Source organism: Papio anubis, chromosome 5 (assembly GCF_008728515.1).
Source record: "Papio anubis isolate 15944 chromosome 5, Panubis1.0, whole genome shotgun sequence".
In the NCBI taxonomy this organism is placed as follows: Eukaryota; Metazoa; Chordata; class Mammalia; order Primates; family Cercopithecidae; genus Papio; species Papio anubis.
In genome coordinates, this window is record NC_044980.1 from 166,507,055 (window position 1) to 166,533,589 (window position 26,535).

Here is a 26,535-nt window from a genome sequence, read left to right on the forward strand (position 1 = left end):
CCACAGTCCAGCACAGGTCTGGAAGACATAAACCATCACAATGTAGTGTGAGAAATAAGCACGAGACCTAAACAGGGCCGTGGATGCTTATAAGAGAGAATTCAGAAGATACTGTTGGTGGCTTTTGAACTGATTCCTAAAAATAAATAGGAAATTACCAAAGGAGAAGAGTGGAAAAGGCATGTAAAAAGGCATTGAGAGTGTGTTTGGAGGGGGATGAGGCACTAAGATATATTACCCATTAGGTAGAAAGACTTGAATACCAGACTAACAAGTTTGGCCTTTATCTTCGAAATAATGGGCAACCATAGAAGAAATAGGAGCATATGAGGGCCAAGATAAAATTTTAGTTTTGGAATTTTCCCTTTGGTATTGCGTGTAAGGTGTACTAGAACGAGATGATACCGGGTCTTAGCCACAGACGCCTCAGCTGCATCTCTGTGCCTGGGAGACGGCACCACATGCGAGCCTAGCTGAATGGGAGAGTGGGAGGTGCAGGTGAGTGCTTGGAAGGTTAAGGGAGAGTCCCTCCTGAGGTCTACATTCTGGGCAAGGGCAAACGCAGTTCTAGGCACCGCACAGCTGCTGGGAAGACCCGCCTCCCCTTCCAGATCCCTCTGGGGCGGAGCTCGGGCCAGAGCACGTGATGCTTGGAGCACCACCTTTACTGTGGGCACTCTTCTCATTCATCCGCGGTTTCACGGGCCACCACTTCGATCTCCAACACCTTGACCGTATGCCTTCGTGAGCGAGGAATCCGTTCTCCTTGACACGTCCCTATTCCTCCTCCTGCAAAGCCCAGTTAGGGAAGAGAAATATCAAAGAAGTCCCTTGCCCACACAAAAGATGGCGACCTGCTGCGCTCACTCTGGGTGGGGAGAGCGGGTTCCAGGCGCCCGGCCTCACTAGGCGAGGCGCAGACGGAAGAGGCGTCTCTGGAGGTAACTTTTCGACCTTCCTGGGAGTAGCTCTGAAGCGAGGGGGCGTGGTCTAGTCTGAGTTCTAACAGATGATTGGTCTTCCGGCAGGTAGGTGGGGTATGCGCGCTACCCCACCCCTCTCTCTTCGAACCGGAAGTGTCTCTGGGTCTTTCCAGCTGGTTGTCATTTCACTCGGCTCGGTCCTGAGGAGAAGGACTCAGCCGCGGCTGCGGGACCCGGGCACCGGGAGGCGGTGGCGGCGGCGGCGGCAGCAGCAGCAGCGGCGACAGCAGAGGAGGAAGAGGAGGAAGAAGGAAAGAAAAAGAAGAACCAGGAGGAGTCCTCAACAACGACAGCGGGGACTGCGGGACCAGGGTAAAGCGGCGACGGCGGCGACGGCCCAGCAACCGTGAGGAGAAACAAAAGCCTTCTAAATTATAGTTTAAAAAAAATTCTGGGAGAAAGAGAGAGAAAGCCGAGGGGGGAGGCCCTTCTCCTTTAAAATAACTACGGTAGTGGGTTTTTCCTTTTTTTCCTCTTTTTTCCCTCTCTGCGGAGAATCGAACTGAGGGAACTGAACAAACCGCCCCTGGGTCCCATGAGGGAAAAAAACCCCGGAGCCGCAGAGAGGGGAAGAGGCAGAAACCGCAGGACCTTCCAGGTCGCCCCCTCGGTCCCCGCACCCCCGGGCCGCCCGCTCCCCCTCGTCGAGTCTCGCTAACCCCTCCTGATCGCGACCCCCACAAGAGGGAGAAACGGGTGTTTCCAACCCCTTTCATGGGGGAGAGGAAGCCGCGGGGAGCCCAGGAACAGCGACCGCAGCAAGATCTGCACCCGGAGCCTCAGGAACAGCCCCAGAGGCCAAAACTGCACCCTGCGAAAGAGCAGAAAACAGGACCAGGAACAGCAAAAACCTCCCTGCGATCATCTTTCCATTAGTCAATGCTGATTTCCTCTCCCGAAACCAGGAATTCACTTCCCACCCCAGATAACCTAATATAATCTATATATATAAATATATAATATATAATGTTCTTAAATTATTCCTGATTTTTTTTAACCAAGCTGCCAAGAAAAGAACGTATTCCCCTCTTAGCCCTATTCTAATTTTTATGTGAGTGAATCTAAACTGCTGAGGAAAACCATATGTGATTGTTAAATTATATATATCTATATTTTTACTCCGCGCAAGGCTTATTCTTCTACATCCATAGATGCTTGAGAAGCTCTGTTTTTGTCATTCATGTACATTTTCCTTTGGAAAAAGAAAGCGCCTATTTTACTAACCAAAGACTTGATTTTTACCCTCTTCATTTTTATTCCCTCCTAAAAATAAGCCCAATTGGATCCATGTCAATGTTTTAAGAGATTTTTTTGAGTTGTTTTTTTCTGTCAGAGACCAGAATTCCAAATCAGAACAATTTAAGGTGATAAGCTGCGATCTTTGAGCTAGCTATAAATAAGACATTTCAAGCAGGCAAGCAAACAACTTAAATTTTGGGTAGAGGAAAAAAAGGCGTGAGGCATCAGGTTGTCATTTTTTATTGTGAGATTCTGCTCCCAAAAATAATAAATGGGGGATTACGGGTTTGGAGTGCTAGTGCAAAGCAATACTGGGAATAAATCTGCTTTTCCAGTCAGATTCCATCCACATCTGCAGCCTCCACACCATCACCAAAATGCCACCCCCAGCCCTGCTGCTTTTATAAATAATAACACAGCTGCCAATGGCAGCAGTGCTGGGTCAGCGTGGCTTTTTCCTGCTCCAGCTACCCATAACATTCAGGATGAGATCTTGGGGTCAGAAAAAGCAAAAAGTCAGCAACAGGAACAGCAAGACCCTTTAGAAAAGCAGCAGCTTTCCCCCAGTCCAGGTCAGGAAGCTGGAATACTGCCTGAAACCGAGAAGGCAAAATCAGAAGAAAATCAAGGGGACAATTCTTCGGAAAATGGCAATGGGAAGGAGAAAATAAGAATCGAATCTCCAGTGTTGACAGGGTTTGACTATCAAGAAGCCACTGGGCTGGGTACTTCAACCCAACCCTTGACATCTAGTGCATCGTCTCTTACTGGTTTCAGCAACTGGTCAGCAGCGATAGCGCCTTCCTCCTCTACAATAATCAATGAAGATGCAAGTTTCTTTCACCAGGGAGGGGTCCCTGCTGCTTCGGCTAATAACGGTGCTCTGTTGTTTCAAAATTTTCCCCATCATGTCAGCCCTGGCTTTGGAGGCAGCTTCTCTCCTCAGATCGGGCCTCTCTCACAGCACCACCCACATCACCCTCATTTCCAGCATCATCACAGCCAGCATCAGCAGCAAAGGAGGTCTCCTGCCAGTCCCCATCCCCCACCCTTCACACATAGAAATGCTGCTTTTAACCAGCTGCCTCATTTGGCGAATAATCTTAACAAACCCCCCTCTCCATGGAGCAGCTACCAGAGTCCGTCACCAACACCCTCCTCTTCCTGGAGCCCGGGCGGTGGTGGATATGGTGGCTGGGGAGGTTCCCAAGGCCGAGATCACCGCAGAGGGCTGAATGGTGGAATAACGCCCCTGAACTCCATCTCGCCTTTGAAGAAAAATTTTGCAAGCAATCATATTCAGCTCCAGAAGTATGCTCGCCCCAGCTCTGCCTTTGCACCTAAATCCTGGATGGAAGATAGCTTGAACAGGGCTGACAACATTTTTCCTTTTCCGGTAAGATTATGTTCCGTTAATAGATTAGGATGAATAAGGAAATAGCATGGTGTGATATCTGTGTAACTAGAGTTTGAAGTGCCCGTATTCACATCAGAGCTTTTCTTAGATCGAAAAGGATTCAGTCACCAGACTTTATTTTAGCAGGAGTGTAATTGGAACAAAATATTCAGCTGTTTCTTTGGCAGTTTTCTAAATTGCAGCCTTAATCTTGTCATAGATAATTATGAATACCTAGTAGCTGGTGATGTAATAATTATTAACTCTAATACCTTTCTTGCCTGACATGAGAATCAGGGTCAGTTTTTTCCCTACTTATTTAGATGAGAATAAATAATATGTAGATATAAATATATTTTATTGCAGAAACTAATGAATGTTTTCTGAAGTAACTATATAACTAAACAAATTTCTTTTGACACTGTAAGGTAGTGACTCACTGACAACCAGCTATTGAATTACAGTTTTCTCTCTGGTTGGTTGCATTTTAAAACTGGAAACTCTCTGAACCTTGTAGGTCTGAACAGCCTGAATTGATGGATTTGGCAATTCCTCTTAAACCTCTTCAAATTTTGGCCTACCTTGCATGAGTAAGGACTATCTAGTGAGAGAAATTATCTAAATGTTTTCTTCATCCCCATTTATTTTTGAACACTGTGAAACTGTTCATCTCAGAGTGACTCTTTATGCCTTTCACCCATTTGCTTATTTTCCAATGTTAACATTGGTGGTATAGATAATTAAACCATTCCTAAAAATAGATCCAGGCAAAGATCATTTGTCTTTCTTGCTACCAGAATATCTTTATTCTGGCAAGAGTCATTGTTGTTTTTGAATTACTGAGCAGCAAGTTAGGTTGATATGAACAAGATAAAGGGAATTTCATAGGTGGTTGAATGTCAGATGCTCCACTAAATGTGTATACTTTGAGGGTATGATTGTATGTGTTTAGGAAATTTATAAGGAGTAAGAATCTAGCATTGAATCTAGTTTTCCCAGCAACCTCACAGGGTGAATTCTGTTATTATTCCAATTTTACAGATGCAGAAATTGAATATGAGAAATATATAATAACTTAGCCAAGGGTACACAGCTGGTCAGAGTACAAATTCTAAGTTAAAAAAAAAGACAAGGATTGAAAATATGTATACATACATGTGTGCACATACACATGTGCTGTAGCTAGAGGGTTGCTTTAGAAATATCTCTGCAAAGGCTAAAACAGATTACAGAATCATTGCACTGTTCCCAAATATGATGTTAGCCCTAGCAGAATTATTTGTTTTAATTAATAATTGGCTGAGAGGCAGGGGAAGTTTGCTAAGAGAACCCTATATCATTCCTTCCCTGAGGATTCAGGTGCAGTGCATCTTAAAATATGTGGGTATATTTAGTTTTTGACTTTTAAAAATGATGTTTTTTTTTCCTATCAAAAAGCTATTGGCATTTGCTTTAAAGAGTTTCGGTTGTTAAAACCAAAGATCAATTACTGTGCTTTAGTGGTCAGGTAAAAAGGCTGTTTAAGAAGTCCATTTTTAAAAAGTTGTCTTTGATATTCCTTTGAACGTAAATTTAAAGAAAATTTAATGCAAAGGTAAGTTTTATGAATTATTCTTATACTGCTAATTTTAAAAAATGTAAGTTAACACTCAATACATTTTAACTGGATTAAGATTTGACTCAAAATCAAAATAAGAAAAAATACACCTTTTTTTCTTATTTTGCTGCCATATGCTGGCACAGTGAATTTATGTGGCCTCACGGTTTGGTTCCCATTCTCAGCTTACTGACTTTTGATAAAGATTGCTTTAGGAAAAATGAAAAGTTCAGACAATGAATAAAATATACATGTATGCACATTAATATTTTTTTCTGTTGGGCTAATAGAGTGTGTGTTATGTGTGAAATCTTTTTGAACAGTTTCTTTGGAGATTACGTTGATTTATGAAATAATAGTTAGACTAAGATTGATACTAAATATATTGTTAGAAACTAACTCTTCCCTTAGAATTGCTGTCTTTTATATTGATTATGGGAAAAGGATGGGTCAGTGTACCTGACTTTCAAATATGGTAAGATTCAAAAATAAATTGTTAATTCTGCTCCCCATCCCCACCATTTGTAGCTGTGTGTGTGTGTGTGTGTGTGTGGGAGAGAGAGAGAGAGAGAGACAGAGTGCATGCACACACGTTTGAGGAGAGAGAGCTAGCAGTGGGGTGATTTGAAAGTCACAAGAGAAATAAGTGGTTTGAAAAAAATATGACAAGAAACTCCTAATAGGGTTTTGAAAAAGTCTAAAGAAGTAAGTAAACTGACTACTGTGATTCTTACTTAAATGAATGCTGTTCATTTTGCTTTTTAAAAACCAATAATTCTTCTGAATTAGTTATTTTTAAGAAAAAGTATCATTTTCAGTTGGTATAAGTAACTTGGTTAAATTTGTCTTATTTAAATTTATAACTTATAGGCACATGCCTGTAAGTAATCCCAGCTGCTTGGGAGGCTGAGGCAGGAGGATTACATGAGCCCAGGAGTTTGGGACCAACCTGGGCAACATAGTGAGACCCCTGTCTCAAAAAAGTAAATAATTTATAACTTAAACACTACCAATTTTAGGAAAGAAATTTTATAGATATTACCACTTCAATTTAATTACTATTAAAAAGAATTCCTTTCTTCTGCAATATTTCTCATAGGGAAAAAAAAGAATAAAAAGAATTCCTTAGGTGTGATAGAGAAATCTTGAAACTTACCACAGACATTAAAGGATAGTGCTCACATGAGTACATTATAATAATGGTATTCAATCAGAGGCCAGCACGTTATTGTTATATTAAAAGGAAATAATTTACCTGAAGTGTAACCGATAGTAGGCAATGTTTATTTTAATTTGAGATGAACCAGAATGATTTTTACATTTGTTTACTGCAGTTTGGGCATATATAATAAATTAAAATTAATAACCTTTTAAATTCATAATCCCCCCCTCCCAATAACTGATAGGGGAAGACATTTTATTTGGAGGATTTTTGTATATTAAAATGTGTTTCTAAGTTATTTTTGCTTAGCTTAAAGCTTCATTACATGAATTCAGAGGGCATCCCTCAAATCCTGATTTTGTTTGTTTTTTTGAGACAGGGTCTCGCTTTGTCACTCAGGCTAGAGTGCAGTGGCATAATCACAGCTCACTGCAGCCTTGACCTCCCTGGGCTCAAGAGATCCTCCCACCTCAGCTTCCCCAGTAGCTGGGACTATAGGCACACACTACTATGTCTGGCTACTTTTTGTATTTAGAGACAGGGTTTCACCATGTTGTCCAGGCTGGTTTCAAACTCCTGAGCTCAAGCAACCCACTTGCCGTGCTGAGATTACAGGTGTGAGCCACTGTGCCTGGCCGAAATCCTGTTTTTAGACACAGCTAAAGTAATATGTATATAATAATAGCTAACATGTGGCCGGGTGTGGTAGCTCACGCCTGTAATCCCAGCACTTTGGGAGGCTGAGGTGGGCAGATCACTTGAGGTCAAGAGTTCAAGACCGGCTTGGCCAACATGGTGAAACCCTGTCTCTACTGAAAATACAAAAGTTAGCTGGGCGTCGTGGTGGTTGCCTGTAATCCCAGCTACTCCAGAGGCTGAGGCAGAATCACTTGATCCCTGGAGGCAGAGGTTGCAGTGAGCTGAGATCATGCCACTGCTCCCTAGCCTAGGGGACAGAGTGAGACTCCATCTCGAAAAAAAAAAAAAAATCTAACATGCCTCCTGTGTTCTAAATGTTTTACGTGTATTGATTCATTTAATTCGTTCAACAATCCTATGGAGCAGAAATTATTATTTTTATTCACAGACAAGATTTGGCTGTTAATCATTACACTACAGGGCCTCTTCACATAATGATAATATCGCAGGGGGATAGTGGGTGCAGGTGGGACCGGAAGGGAGAGTGCCTCCCAGATGCATGTAAGATGAGAGGAAAGATTTTACAGTGATACATGATGATCAAAGGCTGATTGTAGATAGGGTATTGAAAGCGGAAAATAATTGAGTATACTTGTTTATCAGCTTTAAATGTTAAACTTAGATAATATTTAGATCAATGCTTTTGTTTTACATTTTGAGCACATGTTATATACCAGGCACTGGGCTAGGTGCTTTCAAATATGTTATTTCACTTCCTATGTAGGATTTCTCAGCCCTGTGACATGTGGTTTTATTGTTCCAATTTCAAAATGAAGGTCTATATTCATGCGACTACAGGCATGATTTGACCCTTACCGTAAGCAGAAAAAAAAAATCCTGTCTTACCAAACATATCTTAGAATTCTGACATCCAAAGCAGATAATATATTGGGGCACCTGCCAGTAATTATATTTGAATATAGCATTTCTTTGGAGGGGTGCCTAGATCTTCTGTCCTTACAGGAAAGTAAAGGAGAATTACTTAGTATATGTGCTGACATCCTCTTAACTGCAGCTCAATTATGTTGCCACTTTCATTAGCTAAGAGTCAGGTAGGAAGGAAAAAGACAAAATCTGTATGTCGCAAAGACTATCCTAAAATTTGTTTGATAGGGAAACAAGTGTATAGATCCTCAGACTTATATACTGCATCTTATATTTGCAAACGGAACACTGCTGCAGTGCTTCAGTTCTGAAAGTCATGGTGGATTATTAAAATTGTGTAATGTGCAACCTCATTACATTTTCTTGTTTCTTAATACAGTATCGTTCCAAGAGGGATCTTTGCATAGGAAACATTTTCTTTGACTTAGAAAGGGAGAAACCAATTTTTTCACAGTAAATTATGGGTCGGATGTTCTAGATCTAGCAGAATTGACATATTGGAAAAATCTTCCTCTTTGTAGAAGGCTGTTTAACTAGGTTAGATAGCTTTTCTGATGAAATTAAAACTAATTCCAGGGTAGAGTTTTTTTATTTTTTTTATGTTCAGAGAAGCATGGCATATGAGCAGCACATTGTTCCAACACCTTTCAGGAAAAACCTGTTTATTGCAAGCCTAATGAATGTGGTTGTTGCTAATTGCAACTAGAAAGATGCTACTTACTTCATGAGTTTAAGTTTTTGAAAGTCATCCTTGTTGGTGTTCATAAGAAAGAAATGGGGAACGTAGTTTTTAAATTAATATATGCCTCAGTTGGGATTTGACAGTCTCAGTTTATTTTCCTTATGACTTTTTCTCTGTTTTGCTAGGAGGAAAATAAGCTTGATAATTCACTGTCGTATTTCTTCAGTGCTGTATTGTACCTCAGTTTTTGGTCTCATCACACATAAGATAATGTGAATAATGTGTTTCTCTTTAAGGCAGAGAACCTATAATGTGAGCATTTTAACTTTTTGTGACAAAATTCATTTTATTTTATGTTTAATTGTTCAAAACTGCCTTGCAGAAATTAAAAGTACATTTTACCATGATAAATTTAGAGCAGTATATTTTTTAAAATTCGATTTTATTGTAGATTCCCATCCATTTTTTTCTCATCACATTTTATCTTATTGAAACAGAATGAGTTCCACCTTTAAGTTTTTAAAAAATACTTAGTAGATAGAAAGATAAAGGTGTTGATACTATTTTCGATCAATTTCTGAAGGTGAAAAGTGAATAATTATTGAGAAAGGCAATTTTGTGAGCCCAAAAATGTAGAGTGAAGCATAGGCTGTGGACTCAGACTTAAATTTGACTCTGAATTTGAATATAATTATTTACTGTATGAAGCTGTTGTAAAAATAAACAAAATGCATATATAAAGCTTTAAAAATTTGTCTCTGAGCTCTAATGAGCAGTGTGACCTTGAGTAAATCTTTTAAATTCCAGAAGAAAATACAGTATCAAGAAAATAATACCTGACCAGGCATGGTGGCTCACACCTGTAATCCTAGCACTTTGGGAGGCTGAGGTGGGCGGATCACTTGAGCCCAGGAATTTGAGACCAGGCCTGGGCAACATGGTCAGACCCCGTCTCTACAAAAAATACAAATACTTTTTCTAAAATATAATAATACCTAACAGTGAAAGGTAATGTGAGGCCCCTTATGTATGTGGCCATATTAGGTTGGTTAACTTTTTAAATTTAAAATATGGCTTTCTAATATTGAATAAAGTTATGAAATTAGTTACAAATATAGCTGTGTTACTGTGAAATATTTTAGTCATGCTTATCTTGCTGTATATGCTTTATTGAATAAGCTATAGATACAACCCCAGACAGATAAAATATTTAGCAGAATTGTCGATTTTCTTGAAGAGAAGTTTTCTAATTCAATATAAGCTTAAACTTTGATTAGCATTGACAGCCTGTTTCTTTCAGTATTTTGAAAGATTTTGGCTACAGTTGTTTTATTAAGAACTTTAGAACATGTGATTGCTTTTGCATACATTAGAGGAGACTACATTTTAATGGAGAATTTATGATTTTTCAGTAAGAGATATGAAAGGGTGCCATAGTTTTGAATCGAGAATAGTTTGGCTTTTATCCTGGAATCAAGAGTTAAAAAAAAATATTGTAATGTATTTAGCACACATTTATTGGAGCACCTACTATGTTATAGACTAGGCACAGGACTGTCATAAAAAATAAATTAGTAACATGGTTTGTAATGTGTTTTTGACCTGTGCTAATCTTTGAGTAAGACTGAACATGCATTTTTTTCTCATTATAAACAAATTATCAACTAGCCCAATAGTTTCATTTCATTTTAATCTATAAGTTGTTTAATCTTTAAGGCAAAATAACAGATTCAATTTTAGCTATAACAAAAAATTGTATAAATGGCATTTCCAAACACTTTTATTAACGTAGTCATTAATGTGTTTATAAATGTATGCTTATATTTGGAAATTTTAAATTTTTAGAAAATTTATAATTTTTTTGGAAAAATATTTGGAAAGTGTAATTATCAATTACAAATACACACTTGTATAAGTTACCTGTATATTTATATATAACATGTGCTTATTTACATTCTATGACAAAATGGTACTACAAAAGGCAAACTTTAACTTGGATAGCAGAATTCTGGTCCCATTACATGCCAAAGAAAAACTCCATCGGCTATCTATAGGTGCTTATTCATGTTTACAAATGGAATTATTCAAGTTCAAAGCTCTAAGCTGTACAAGCACATTTTATATTGTAGGTATTTTGGTTGGGCAATTTCTATTTGCTGAAGATTTATCAGATATATTCCAATCATTTTTTAGTAGACCAAAACTAAGTTATAATTAGTTTCTCAGTATTATATATTTTAAGTCTATATTTATTTAAAAATACCGTGTAACAATTTAAATAATAATTCTTCCAGGTATTCTTGAGGAATGCATCTAGTCAATAGGATCATGGTACTAGTCAGTAAAATAGTTGCCGCCATTTTATTGTCTATGAGACCTTAAAAAAATAAAACTCAATATAAGAACGTGACTCAGAACGTTCATATACTCTGAAAAAAATGTTATTAGAAAAATATCTTAGTTAATGGAAGTCAGATCTGGGTTCCAGGTATGGCTCGGCCACTCATTAGCTATGTGACCTAGGCAAGCTACACCACCTTCCGGGTACTTTATTTTCTCATTTCTTTTGTCTGGTATTTTTGAGGATAAAATGAGATATGTCTAATGTTTGACTTCTAGAAGATTCTATTGTTTTAAGAAAGCAAGTCGTCAAACAGAAATATTAAGTCACAGTTTTATTCAAAGTATAGCACAATTTCTTAAAATCTGAAAACCCATGTATAACTGGTGTGTGATAATTTGAACTTAATTTTATTTTTTGAGACAAGGTCTCATTCTGTCACTCAGACTGGAGTACAGTAGCGCGATCTTGGTTCACTGCAACCACCACCTCCCAGGTTCAAGCAATTCTCGTTCCTCAGCCTCTCCAGTAGCTGGAACTACAGGCATGTGCCACCAGGCCCATCTAATTTTTGTACTTTTTAGTTCACCATGTTGGCGAGGCTGGTCTCGAACTCTTGACCTCAGGTGATCCACTCGCTTTGGCCTCTGGAAGTGCTGGGATTATAGGCGTGAGCCACTGCATCTGGCCTGAACTTAATTTTAAAAAAATAAAATACAATTCCTAAAGTCACTATACTTAAATAATGGTAGGACTGAGGCAAGATGACACACTGATTTTCTTGAACACTGCTGAAAGTGACCAACTGGTGATATCTTTTTTTCTCTGTTGGTAAAGCACCCCCTGACCCATGTCTTCTTAAATTTTTATTATGGAAAAATTTAAACATATTCCATGGTAGATAGAATAGTCTAGTGAACTCCCATGTACATGTCACCTGGCTTCAACAATTATCAGCTCCTGGACAATCCTGTTTCATCTATACCCTTAACCTTCTCTCTCCCCTTTTGTATTATTTTGAAGCAGTTGCCTCATGTATTATTTCATCTGTAAATGATTTAGTATGTGTCTGTAGAAGGAGTCTTTAAAAGAAAACATTAACGATTTTTTCAAGTTGTTTTTTTAAAGAAGGGTAGTGAGAAAATGAAGCAAGGCCCACGTTTCTGTTGTACCTGCTCAGCCTGTTTCACTGCTCGACCTGCTGCCAACAGTGGTGGACCACTATTGGCTTCATCTCCTCCTTCTGTAACATAGAAAAATAGGAGATCCAGGTAAAGCACCCAAATACCACCTGGTGATTCGAAATTTGGGAGGAGAGTATACCGTTTTCCTCCCTTCATCTTACCCTTTCTCTAGGTTCACACTTCTGTGGACTTGTGGGTAAGACCTCTGAAAGGAAAGATGAGAGAGAGAACAGGACAGGACTGAGCTTTTATGGTTGTTGTCTTTTTTTTCTGTTTTTTTAAGAGGAATGTAGAGGTTTGGGGTCCTTTGCAGACTTTTAGACTGAGTCAACTTTTTAAATTTCTTGTTTGCTTTCAGTGCACAAATGTTTGATGCTTTTGAAGGGCCATGGGCTGAGGATACTTAACTATGGCAAACGTGATCCTTCTGCTCCGGAAGTGTACCGGCCGGTGACCTCCTCTTTGTGCCTGAGTGTTGGGGAGTGCCTTCTGCCCAGGAGATTCTGGAGAACTATAGATGGGGGTCGGGGGGGCGGTTGTGAGAGTCTGGAAATGTGGAGGCTGGGCACAGGATGCTTTTTGAGATCACTGTCAAGGCTCACAAAAGAGAAGAGATGCCGAGGGTTACAAGACATAAGCTTCAATTTAGGAATACAGATTGTGCATTGGCCAGGCGTGGCTCACACCTGTCATCCCAGCACTTCAAGAGGCCAAGGTGGGCGGATCACCTGAGGTCGGGAGTTAGAGACCAACCTGACCAAAATGTAGAAACCCCGTGTCTACTAAAAATACAAAATTAGCCTGGTGTGGTGGCGGGCGCCTGTAGTTTCAGCTACTCGGGAGACTGAGCAGAAGAATCACTTGAACCCAGGAGACAGAGGTTGCGGTGAGCCGAGGTTGCGCCACTGCACTCCAGCCTTGACAACAACAGCAAAACTCTGTCTCAAAAAAAAAAAAAAAAAAGGTTGTGCATTAGGGTGGACTCTTCTGCCTGCTGACTCTGTACCTTGCTCAGGCCTAGCAGACATGGAGAAGAGGAACTCTAACAGCCAGTTGAGGTCAAATGACTTCATTCCTCAAGGCTGAGTGTTAATATTGTTTACCTGCTTGCCTGCTTTCCTTGAACTAATGACTTCTTGCCCTGAATAGCTTATTAGAGAGAAGAAGTCTTATACTGATAGTTTTGGGGTCATAGGTTTGAATTTATTTTGATTATCTCTATGAAAAGAGGTTATAGAAAATAGCACAGAATGGCTGACTTATTCGGATACAACTGATATCTAATTTAAAATGTGAGTTTCCTGCTTTTTTCATTGCACCATAGAGAGAAGGGGCAGAGAAATGTTTATTGAATGAGTTCACCAACTGCCATGCCTTGTGCTCCTGCTGCCCTTATACCTTATCTCATTGGCTTTTCACCACAGTTTTATAAGGGAGGTGCTGTTATCCTCATTTTGCTGATGAAATTAAGGTTCAATGATGTTGCAGCATCAAGATCACTTGTTTAGTATGTTTGATACTTAGTATCACAAGTATCAAAGCTTGTGATAGATTTTAATTATTTCTCTCTGCTAGGCAAGATTAGTATGAACAAATTGTCAAGAAGAAGAAAAGGTCTGTTGATTCAGGAACTGACTAATCAAGCCTACAATGGTCATTTGGTTTTTTAATACAAATAAGTGATGACAAGAAATGTTTATCATTTTAAGGATTTATAATGCTCAAAATGAATGTGATTTATTTAGTGAAGGTGCAATAAAAAATGTTCTCAGAGGCTTTCTGTAGAGAGCTTATTTGTCAATTCACATGGCAACCAAATGGAGCTGTTGATCCAAGGTAATATACTGAAGACATTCGTTCATTTAGTTATAGATTATAATTCTATTAGGGAACATGTGGTAACCTAAGATCTGTTAGACTCTACCTTCATTACAGGAGTCATAATGAAAAAGTACTGATTGAAGAGGGAACTTGCTAAGAAATATGAGATGCTGTTAAATGTGGTCCCTGCTGCTTCAGATAATTACTGCTTTAACTTTAATCTCTGATGCTCGTTGTCTTCATTCAGGCCACGTATATATAGTGAAGGATTTCATACCTTGCAGGTAACAATAGAGCAAAAATTCTAGGCCCAAACAAAACTTCACTTAAACCACTTTTGCTGAGCATCTGCTCTGAAGTCAGACTCTACCACTTACTGTGTGACTTTGTAGGGTAATTAGTTAACTTCTCCTAGCTTCATTTGCCTACAATGGGGATAATAAATGACAGTACTGACTTCACATGATGGTTGTGAGGAACGAATATATGTAAATGTTATGTAATTCATGTAAGATGCACAACACAGAGCTAGGAGGAACATATTAGCCGCTTTCTATATCGGTGATGATGGCTTTATGGCATGCTACAAGCTGTGGATATGAAAATGAGTGAAGCTCATGGTGCGTGGTGATAGCGATAAGCTCTGTACAACAGAGCTTATCACTATCTTGTGGGATGTCAGAATGCTAGGGAGACATAAGGGAAAAGGGATTTGCTGCCTGCGTAGGGATGTGAGGGTCATTTGGAAGTGGAAACTTGAAACCTGACTGGATAGTCCACTCTTGATAATCTGTGAATTTACATATTATTTAATTCAAGAGGAATATTTACATTTTGGCAAACCTTGAACTGAAACTCCCATAGTTACCTTTGATTAATTATGGGCTCTACTGGCATCTCAAAATTTCTATTTATTTTGGCAGCTGACACACTGGCGTACACTTTCCTTTCAAACCAAAATATTTTCCCTCCCTTCTTTACCAGGGAAAGTTTAAGCCAGAAAGAGAAACTTCCATAGCCTGGTACAGATATGTAGCAGTCTGAGAAGTGATGATCACAGTAATAGATGTTTTTATAGAAATAGAATGAGTCAAGGGATAGCTGAATTTTGGCTTCGGTTCTTAATAATGTGGTTACATTCAGTTAATTACATTTTGTGTTTTAGACTCAGTCTAGTAATGCCAAAACATACTAGCTCAAGTATAAAAAGAAGCAATAATAGGGTGGTGGTGGTGGGTAGCATGGGTTATATTTAGATGAGAACATTTAAGCTCAGTACAGTTATTGCCTCTGAGCACATAACCTAACTGTGAACATCCCAGCATCCAAGAGAAAAATGTAACATGATGGGTGATGTAAATCTCATTCTCTAATGAAAATAAGCATACTTTTAAACAAGAGTGAAATAGTTTTGAGAGAAATTTGCCTCGCAGGTTTCTAATCATGGGGCAGTGACAGACAATGAATTTTTCTGTTGCTGACAAATTTTACGAGAAAATTCATAGATGTTTAACAAATGGCAGTTACTAATATTTTCTGCTTATTAAAATCTGAGATCACGCTGTTAAGCCATAGTTCTATAAAAGCAAGTCAAAAGGGACCAGTATATACTATGTATTTTCTGATGATGTGACTTGATAAATAGTTTGAATCTGAAGGAATGAGTAATTAGCATGTCCTTTGTTTAGACTGTTTATCTTGGCTTATAGGGCATTTGACCAGTTGTGAGAGAGAGAAGACCTGTCAGTAGTAAATACCTTAAGGGCAAGTATTCCATGTCGCTGAATGAAAAATAAAAAGGCTATATTCTTAAGATATGGGGTATATGAATGCCAGATACCCCATTATTGTGAAAATTCAAGCACCAAATTTGTATTTTGTTTGTTCTTAATGGTGAGCCACTCACCTCTTGATGCTTTTTCTCAAGGAATTTTGTTTTGGTGAAATTGAACTTTATTTTAATCTTTCCAAAGGTATGGACCTCAGAACTTGAAAGAGCTGTTTCAGGTTTTGAGAGCAAAGCCCTTCTCTTCATAAGGAAATCTTAAAATAGTTCCTGTAGAATATTTAAACTGGACTACATCATAGCTGGCCAACTAGGATACAAGCTATAAAGCACACCCCTAACGATCTAATGAAGTTAACCTGTTGAATGGATTTGCTTAACTCAGTGGTTCTCAAAGAGTAATCCCTGGTGTCATTTGGAAACTTGTCAGAAATGCGAAACCTTGAACCCGACCCATGCTGAATGAGACTGTGGGGATGGACCCAGTCATCTGTATTTTAACAAGACCTCCAGGTGATTCTGACGTACTCTCAAGTATGAGAAATGCTGGCTTAGATCAACCATCTGGATGTTAAAAAAAAAAAAAATGGCCACAAATGATTATTTTGGTCTGTGGTATAATTACAATTTAGTTGTTTTTCCCGATAGGACAGACCAGCAGGTTCACGTGCTGCTTGTGGCAGCTTCTGGAATGTTATGAAAAGCGTTGTCATTAGCTATGTACTGATGTAGGTCTTCCCATTTTGCCCTGGCAGGCAGTATCATTCAGGTGTATACTAAAAACAAGGGTCCTCTCTGAAACGTTAATTTTGTTTTGTCAGAAGTTTGTTTTTATCAACTTTGATTTTCATAGTGGTATCATAAGGCTTTTCTTTTAGAAATTGTCCTGTGAAGTAAGGATGACAGAAACTGAAACTAACCAGTTACTGACATTCAACTCAGTATATTAAATATAATAATTAAGACTACAAAATAAGATAAGGTTTAAGCATTGTGATAAAGTTTGCTTTGCTTAGCTTTGAAAATCATTGGTGATCTTATATTTTCCTTCATGATTACTAAGCTCACATGTTCTAGAGTCAGAAGGCCTGGGTGCACATTCTGCCTCCACTTACCTGACATTGATGGAATTATTTAATTACTCGAAGCTTCAGTTTCTTCATCTGTGAAGTGGGATAATAACTGAACATACCTAATTGTATCAGGGTTTTGTGAGGAATAAATGAGCTTATGAATGTAACCCATAATGTCAGCTACTGATAGCAATCCTATTATTACTGTTACTACCACCAGTACTACTGTGGTTAATAGATAACCCAGAGATGCATTTATGATAGATTTCTAATTTGTGTGCCACTCTGTCATCTCAGTGGGGAGAAGGAAGATAAGGTTTCTCTTTCTCTTCTTATGGTTTTAGTACCTCTGATATATATCATTTGTATAGGTAAAATATAAAAGGTAACATTTGTATAAGTAAAATATAAGTAACATTTGAGTGCCTACTGTTTGCCAGGCACTAGCCAGCATGTTCATACCCTCAGAACCCTTAGAGTGCCTCCTTTATTCAAATGTATGTCTTAATTAGTGTGGTTCTTTGACTGCCATGATCATTACCCTACCCAAGGAAGGATCACTTGGTTTATAGTAAGACTTGGGTTTGAATCCTGACTATGCCACTAAACTATGCAGTAACGAATCTGTGTAGTAAATTGTGTGAGTTTTCTTTAGTCTCAGTTTTTATTATTAAAATAGGAATAATAGGCTGGGTGCAGTAGCTCATGCCTGTCATGCCAGCTACTTGGGAGGCTGAGGCCAGAGGATCACTGGAGCCCAGGAGTTTGATGCTGTGGTGAGCTGTGATTGTGCCACTGCACTCCAGCTTGGGCGACAGAGTGAGACCCTGTCTCAAAAAAAAAAAAGGAATAATAATAATAATGTAACTTAGGAGGTTTGAGGATTAATTAAGACAGTATTAATAAAGTGCTTAGTAGATGCTCAATAAAAGGTGGATCTGCTTTTCTAATTTCTCCCTTTAGGGTGCCAGGAGAAACTGGCAGTGGGGTTGAAGCAAACTGAGTTGTCAGTATCTTTTGTTTTATAAGAGATTCTTAATCATCTATCTGAAACCACACTTAACTTTCCCCAGCGAATTTTTTAAGTAGATTTTTTTTTTTTGAGAGAAGCTTATTTTATGTTTTGTGTAGCGTAATTAAAATGCCATGATTGTCCTTTTTTTTTTTTCTTTTTTTTTTTGGGGCAGAGTCTTGCTCTGTCACCAGGCTGGAGTGCAATGGTGTGATCTCAGCTCACTACAACCTCCACCTCCCAGGTTCAAATGATTCTCCTGCCTCAGCCTCCCAAGTAGCTGGGATTACAGGTGCCTGCCACCAAGCCCAGCTAATTTTTGTATTTTTTCACCATGTTAGGCAGGCTGGTCTCGAACTCCAGACCTCGTGATCTGCCCGCCTCGGCCTCCCAAAGTGCTGGGATTACAGGTGTGAGCCACCGCACCTGGCCATGATTGTCCTTTTAAGACTCTAAGTGATCATTTTCTTGCTAATTGATCACTGACCCTTGCCTTTTTGTGGACAAAAGTGATGGACTTTGATTAATAAATTCTCATCCTTATTTTTGGTTCCTGCCATAATTGTCATAATTTAAACTGTAAATCTTGAAAGAGCAAGATATGTTAGGATATCAAAAAGCTAGAATACAAATGTATTTTGGAATTAGGACAGGGACATTAGAGATCCAATCAAACCACTCCTTTTATGGACCAGGAAAGAGGTCTAAAGGACGAAAGTGCCCAAGCTCATATAATACGACAGGCAGAGTTGAAGCTTCCTAGTGTCTAATGCCCATTCCACTCATTTATGCTAATGTTCATGTTTTGGTCATTAGCTCAAGTTCAATCAAGAAGAGCATCACCTAACAACGTTTCTATTTTACAGTTAGTTTAATCTTTGGAATCTTTGGGAAATGGAGCCTAGAAAATAGGTCAGTGGTTATATTTGATCCAATTAACAGTTTAAAAAGGCAAAATCGAAGAATGAAATATGGAAATCAAAGCACTCTTACACTTTTGATTTGACTCTTTAATTGTTGCGTAGGAAAACCAGCATTGTTTGTACTGTTCTTATACTTTGGGTTTATTTATCTGCGTCCCCCTTACCTATTTCCTAATGGTACAGACACATTTTAGGATTTTTTAAATTAGATGTTAAAAATGGACAGAAAAGATCAGTGACGGAGTAAATCAAGAATGACAACCTTAAAACCTGCTCTGAGAACAGAATGCTTACTTGACAAAATATGTGGCTTTTGCACTCTTTGAATTACCAAAGCGTCATAAACAAAATGTTTATAGTAGCTATACTTGCTAATAAGTTTGGGTCGTGGGGAAGAATACATATTAGACTAGATTTGGCAAGAATGAAGTACTTGTGCCGTTGGACCTTCTACCTTGTAGCAGTCTGTGGAGGCAGTTTCCTTCTGAGTCCCTGTGGAGTCTGAGAATCCTTCTCAAAACACCTTGCATCTAATAGTCAGTACCAATTGAACAAACTTTATGTATTTGTATTTACTTGTCGTCCCTGTATTGTAACAAATTATAGGAAAAAATTAGTATCATTACTAAAAGTTAGTGTAAAAAGGGTGAATAAATTTTTTTTTCATTTCATAAAACATTACTGAAAATTTAAAATTTAATTCAGGATTTTAGTTTTAATGTACTTTACCAGTTAGAGGTCAGCAAAAATCTTTGTTTCCCGCAATATGCTTGGGGTGCCCGTGGGGCAGGCTAGTGGGAGGAAGGTGTGGAATCGTTTACTAAATTCCATTCATAATACCACGTTTAAAAACCTGTAGGTTGCCAGGTGCAGTGGCTTACACCTGCAATCCCAGCACTTTGGCCAAGGTAGGCGGATCACGAGGTCAAGAGATCAAGACCATGCTGGCCAACATGGTGAAACCCCATCTCTACTAAAAAATATAGAAATTACCTGAACATGGTGGCACACACCTTTAGTCCCAGCTACTCAGGAGGCTGAGGCAGGAGTATCGCTTGAACCCGAGAGACGGAGGTTGCAGTGAGCGAGATCATGTCACTGCACTCCAGCCTGGCGACAGAGCGAGACTCTGTCTCAAAAAAAAAACAACAAAAAAAACCAAAAAAAAACCCTATAGGTAAAAAAACAAAAACAAAAACTTACAGGTAAAATGGAGGCTTCTTAACTTACTGGAAATAGTTCTTATAAAGCAAACCAAACAAAAATAGTCTGTGTTATATTTTTTATCAATTGCTTCTTTTCAGTGCTCTTGTCATTCAGTGATTGACAAAATGCATGTTTCAGAAATTCATTAGGTTGCTTACTCTGTTAGTTGCATGAAAAACAACACTAAACTTAATTCCTCCCCTCCCCCAAAAGAAAACAGACAGCTCTTTAGAGGGAAAGGAGGAAATATAAAGACAAATCTTAAGGAAGTAGCAGAGAATAAAGATTTTAAATGTTTAGAAATTACATGAAGGAATACATCCATTCATTGATTTAGCAAACATTTGCGTGCTTTCTACCTGCCAAGACCTATGTGAGGCAGAGTGATACAGAAATACAGGACAGTGCCTCTTAACCTGTTTTACAGCATGACACACATAGAAAACGATAATTTTTAAACAGAGATCATCTGCCAGGAAGCTCCTGCCACCTCAGGATCTTTTGGGTAGTCTCGTGGGCTTAGGACATGACTGACTTGGCACACCATCACCCCGCTGTGGTAGGCACACTGGAAATATTTGATGTGAGACATAGTTCCTGTTCTTGGGAAGCTCACAGTCAGTGAACGGACACCAGGAATTATTGCCTCCAAGACCGGTTTGTATTGGAGATGGAAATGGATGGTCCTTTTAAAGGTGTGGTTCATCGCTGAAAGAGAACATATCCAGCAACTACAGAATGAGATAGTGTAATTTTATATTAACTTCTAAACCTCAAATTATGCCTCAAGTCTACTTGGCTTCTGAAAGAATATGCAGGTTTTGATTTAATTTAGTGCTTGAGATGAGGAAGTGTAAACACAGAACAGCTTCTCTCTTTTGGGAATACTAACCCTTAGTCTGATCCTGGCCATGTGTACTCCTGCCTCTCGTTAGATAGATCTTGTTCAGGAGATGAGGATAATGAGGAAAGAATCTGGTGGAAGAGGTGAGGCAAAGATGTTCTGGAGGGAGTCATACCAGTTTAGAGCAGTATAGGATGGTAAGGCACCTGTTCACTCTTCCCCATCCTCATCCTCACCCTAACCTTCCAACCCCTGGGGGAGAACTTGAAATACTGTCTCTTACCTGTAATATTGGATTCTACCTAAATATACTGTCCTTGGACTCCTCAAGTTGCAGTTGTATTATAAAACCACTCAGTGCACATTACTGAATATCTGCATGATGAGATGGGATCAGGAGGATTGGTCCCTATTTCAGGGAAGCAGAATAATCCTGTGGGTAAGATGTGTTATAAAAGCACAGAGGAGAAATGTTAGGTCCATCCAAAAAGAATAAAAATGCTCTCAAGTGGAGGACATCCTCTGTCAGCTTAGAGGTTCTAGAAGTTAGCTAGGAAAGTAGAAAAATGAAGGGGATACAATTAGGAGGTGATTTTTTTTAAAGAAAAGTCAAAGCTTTGAATTTAAATAGTAATGTAAAAGGAAACATAATTGAATAGAAGCTTTTAGAAATCTCCTTGCAGGTTCCTTTGGGATCCCCTTTTTCTTTAATATTCTTGCAGCGGCCTTTGTGTGTTTATGTACAGTATCCTTAAGGTGGGTCAGAACATGTATTATTGCTTCGTCTCAGTTTAATTTTAAAATGTTTTCATCTCCTACTTCTAATTTACCAAGCTAAACCTTAATTTTAGTTGTCTCTAGTACTCTTCATCCTGAGGAATGTCAGAGCACTTGGGATGTTGTATATTTTAGGATTCCATTCCCACTCTCGAAATGCACTTGGTTAAGCCAGGGGTTTAGGTCAGCAATGTACCCCACACTCTTCCTTCCTTTTAATTTTAATGGCAACAAAATCAAGCCTAATTTTGCAAGTTGAGAGTAAATAAGAATGGAGATTTTGTTTTGTTTTGTTTTGCTTTCTCATCTAGGTTCTAACTCTAATTCTAACTCTGATCCTTTTATCCTTTATTTACCAAAAGTAATGACTGGGTTGTTTGGGGACCTAATAACATGTTGCATTGGGGGCAGGGAGGGACAGAACATGCTTCAGCAGTTCTCTATTGCTATTCTCATCCTTCTCCTTAGAGAAAGCCTCGTGACAGTAATGAGAGCAGCTTCTGTGCTTCATTATTCCAGATTTATTTTTATGTTGGGGGAAGGGAGAGTCTACCAAAAATTTTTTTTACATGTTTTTTGGAAGGAAGGAGGTTTTTTTCCAACTTTCTATATACATTATTAGTTTTAAAAACAAATCTTCAGAGAAGGCAAATCATTAATAGTCAAGAACAACTTTGATAATACATAGAGATGGATAAATCAATATTTTTATTTTCATAAAATAAGTATATAATTTATCTTGGCTGGATCCAGTGGCTCATGCCTGTAATCCTAGCACTTTGGGAGGCTGAGGCAGGTGGATCCCTTGAGGTCAGGAGTTCAAGACCAGCCTGGCCAACATGATGAAACCCCATCTCTACTAAAAATACAAAAAATTAGCTGGGCATGATGGCGGGTGCCGGTAATCCCAGCTGCTCTGGAGGCTGAGGCACAAGAATCACTTGAACCTGGGAGGCAGAGGTTGTAGTGAGCTGAGATCGCACCACAATACTCCAGCCCAGAACAGCGTGAAACTCTGTCTTTAACCAAAAAAAAAAAAAAAAAAAGATTTCTCTCATTTGTTTTTGTATACTTTACCATTTAGTAGTCTTACAATCATTTGATGACTGTTTTTAAACCTTGCCTTATAAGAAAATATAGCTATTTTGAACGGCACATATAGGTACCAGTCTAGTAGATAACTAATGGGACAAGTTTGGAAAGCTTTGCCACGTTTTTGCAATCTTAAGTGATGGGAAAGAATAATGATTTTTTTTTCTTTTTACATTTATGTAGTATTCTTAACTAATACAGAAAATAGTTTTAATGGTTTTGGCTTTCTGAATAAACGTGATGCTTTTGTTGAAATTATTATTAGAAATCAAATCACTCTTTGCTGAGCCCTGTGCATGCACTTTTGTGGTTTTTGATGTTTGGTGTTAATAATAACATTTAGTAATAATGTGCCTTATATAGAGAGTAAAATTGCTACTTTGTGATCTGTGTCCCATCTAATGAAACTTACTGTCCTGTTTTATATTTAAATGCTATTTTAAAAAGTGGTTTGTGGCTGTTTGTGTCTACAGGATCGCCCCAGGACATTCGACATGCACTCACTGGAGAGTTCACTCATTGACATAATGAGAGCTGAAAATGATACCATTAAAGGTAAGTTTAGAAATATACCCAATTGATTTTAGACAATAGCTTTAAATGTGTATTAACTATTTAATCTGATACACAGTATGGCAAATATTATGGAGTCACTTTGTATGCAGTAAGTTCTATCAATTTTACACATATACCTCTTTTTGTTAAAATATCCAACATATTTGATGAACCTCTACAGTGGAGCCATCGTGATAGCAGTTAAGAGTACTACATGCATACTAATTGCCAAGAATGGGCAATTAGCTCAAAGATACCAACCACATCCCTTATTATTATTATTTTTTTAATATCTCAGGCAATAACTTCTCAGTGCCTCAATTGTTTATGTCTACCTACTTATGACAGTGATTATATCCCAGGAAGAGTTCACATGTTGGTAGAATTTTTGCCTAGTTTCATATTTTAAAAAATAACCAATAGTTTCAAAGTTAAAATGAAGTTTCGTAGTTCTCAGAATTTTTTTCTATGTATTATGTTAAAAAAAAGTACTATTTCTGCATGGATTCTGGTCTCATGTTACTGACAAGTTGTGTTACCTTGAATAAGACATTCTGTTTGACTAGGCCTCAATTTCTTCATCTTTGTAAAGACATAGAGTTACCTCGGGTACTTTAAAAATAAAATGTAGATGTCTGGACCCCATTCCATACATGGGGTGCGGGCTTGGCATGGTATTTTTTTAATATCTTAGGTGATGCTAATGTCTAGCCAGGAATGAAAATTACAAGACTAGATATTTCCTAAGGGCCTTTCCTCTGACGTTGGGAAAAGTATCTCACAAAACATTTTTCTGGATAAAAATATCAGTTTATTAGAAAGCAGGTGTTTTGTTTTGTTTTGTTTTTTTAAGAAACTGAGAATGTTTGGTTTATTTGGTCATCCCACTTAAGTTGTTGGCTGATTCATTCATTCAGTGATTCAATGTTTATGACACTGCTTTGTGCCAGACATAGAACTTTGCACTGAGGTCAAAGGTGACAAGGCAGCCTGTTGTTTCAACTGGTGACCCGCTTAGCCTAGTTTCCCTTTGAGTTTGGCTTATCATGTTACTGATGCAGAAAAACATTTTATGTATTTTTCAGTAGACCAATGGTGACAATTTTTTTTAATGAGGAAAGCTTTTAGGTGTCTGGAGAGAGGGAAAATAAAATAATGTGTAAAAAGTAGGCATCCATCTGATGTGATACCTTTGAAATAAGAATTATTTGGAAGGTCTTTACTGAATTTCTCATGGAATTCTGGTGGATGACTCTAGTGCAGATGCATGCTAAATAGCTGTGGAGAGATGATCTCTCACTCAGAATTGGCTTTATTTTTGCTACTTTTTAGCACTCTGACTTTGGGTAGTCTTCAGCCTCTTGGACCCTTTGTTTTCTCTTCAGAAAAACGGAGAGTCTAAGGTGCTATTTCTAGCACCAGAAAAATTGTACACTCTTAAAAAATAGCTAAAGGAAAAATATGAATAAGGTCTGTGGGTTGTACCAATGTCAATTTCCTGGTTTTGTATTATAGTTATGTAAAATGTTACCTTTTGAGAACACTGGATAAAGGGTACATGAGGCTTTCTCTGTACTACTTTTCCAACTTGCTGTGAATCTATAGCACTTTGGGAGGGAAAGGAGGGAGAATCACTTGAGCCCAGGAGTTCGAGACCAGCCTGGGCAACATGACAAGACCCTGTCTCTATATAATAAAGTAATTTGAAAAAGGAGAAAACATGGTGAGACCCTGTCTTTATATAATAAAGTAATTTTTTTTTTTTTTTAAAGTTAAGGTCTGGTGTGGTCGCTCACACTTGTAATCCCAGCACTTTGGGAGGCCAAGGTGGAGGGTGGCTGGAGCCCAGGAGTTCAAGACCAGCCTGGGCAAGATGGTGAGACCTGGTCGCTACAAACATTAAAAAAATAAAAATAAAAAATTAGCCAGTTGTGGCAACCCACATCTATGTTCCCAGTTACATGGGATGCTGAGGCAGGAGGATCACTTGGGCCGGGAAGGTTGAGGCTGCAGTGAGCTGTGTTCCTGCTCTTCAAGACCCTGTCTCAAAAAAAAAAATATGGAAAAAGTGGTTAAAGAACATTTGTATATTCTTAATGTGTTTAATTCTTTCAGCAAATTTTAAAAGAGCTTCCCATACACTAGGTACTACAGATAATAAGTAATTAGAAATCATTTTCTAAGTGCCTATGTTTTTTATCACAGAAAACATAGGCTGCAAACAGCAGTGGATAGAAACAACTTGTTATGTGACATTTTAAGAAGCAAGCCTCTAACTAATACTTAGGTTAGATAAAAGAGTTGGCACACATTATTATTATTATTATTTTATTTTATTTTATTTTTTGAGACAGAGTCTTGGTCTGTTGCGCAGGCTGGAGTGCAGTGGCGCGATGTCAGCTCACTGCAACCTCTGCCTCCTGGGTTCAAGCAATTCTCCTGTCTCAGCCTCCTGAGTAGCTGGGACTACAGGCGCCTGCCACCACGCCTGGCTAATTTTTGTATTTTTAGTAGAGATGGAGTTTCACCTTGTTGGTTGGGCTGGTCTTGAACTCCTAACTTCAGGTGATCCACCCACCTTGGCCTCTCAAAGTGCTGGGATTACAGACGTGAGCCACTGTGCCCGGCCAGCACACAGTATTCTGATACGATTGACAATAGAATTTCCTTGGCCATCAGTTTTAGCCAGGACATCTCTATCAGATTTTTTTCTTCTAGTTTGCTCAACGGGTAATTGTTTAGAGTTCTGTCTTTTTTCTATATTCTCTTTTTAAGTTCTCCTTACCAATTTTTACTAAGTTAAGTTTCTTTAAGCTGATATTATAGGGACAATCAAAAGTTAGGTCTGATGACAGAATAAATTAAGTCTGATTGACAATCTGGGAACATACAGATTTTGTAAAATAGTGATTTATGGACTGCAGCATGACGGAATAGAAAGACAGTGGGTTTTGGAATCAGATCTGGTTAAACTGCCACCTGTCACTACAGTCTCTGGTGGTTGTGAGGATGACATGATATGATGCAGCTATAGATTTCAGCATATTGCCTAGTTCATAGAAGACACTAAAGAAATTACATGTATTATTACTAAACGTCTAAGTCTGCTTTCATGCTCATGAAAAAAGCCAGCTTCAGTTTAAGTTTAGGTGCCAGTCTGACTTGAGTATATTACAGGAACCTTGTGTGTTTTTTCCTACAAAGAGCAGTGAAGAATTCACAGATGAGTGCATGGACCTAAAATGCCAGATTATAGTTATGCTTGTTTTCTTTTTCAA

At 38.5% G+C, this 26,535-nt stretch overlaps 1 protein-coding gene across 4 annotated transcripts in view; it reads left to right on the plus strand.

Moving 5' to 3' along the window:
• Nucleotides 1-1,050: 1,050 nt before the first annotated feature.
• CPEB4 (cytoplasmic polyadenylation element binding protein 4) overlaps nt 1,051-26,535 on the plus strand; it is a 71,598-nt gene continuing 46,113 nt past the window's right edge. For all 4 annotated transcript variants that reach the window (XM_003900535.4, XM_009209586.3, XM_003900537.4 and 1 more), the window contains exons 1-2: nt 1,051-3,618; nt 23,176-23,257. In XM_003900535.4, the coding sequence (XP_003900584.1) occupies nt 2,494-3,618; nt 23,176-23,257 (1,207 nt within the window). In that variant the 5' untranslated portion in view covers nt 1,051-2,493. The remainder of the gene's footprint in view (nt 3,619-23,175; nt 23,258-26,535) is intronic.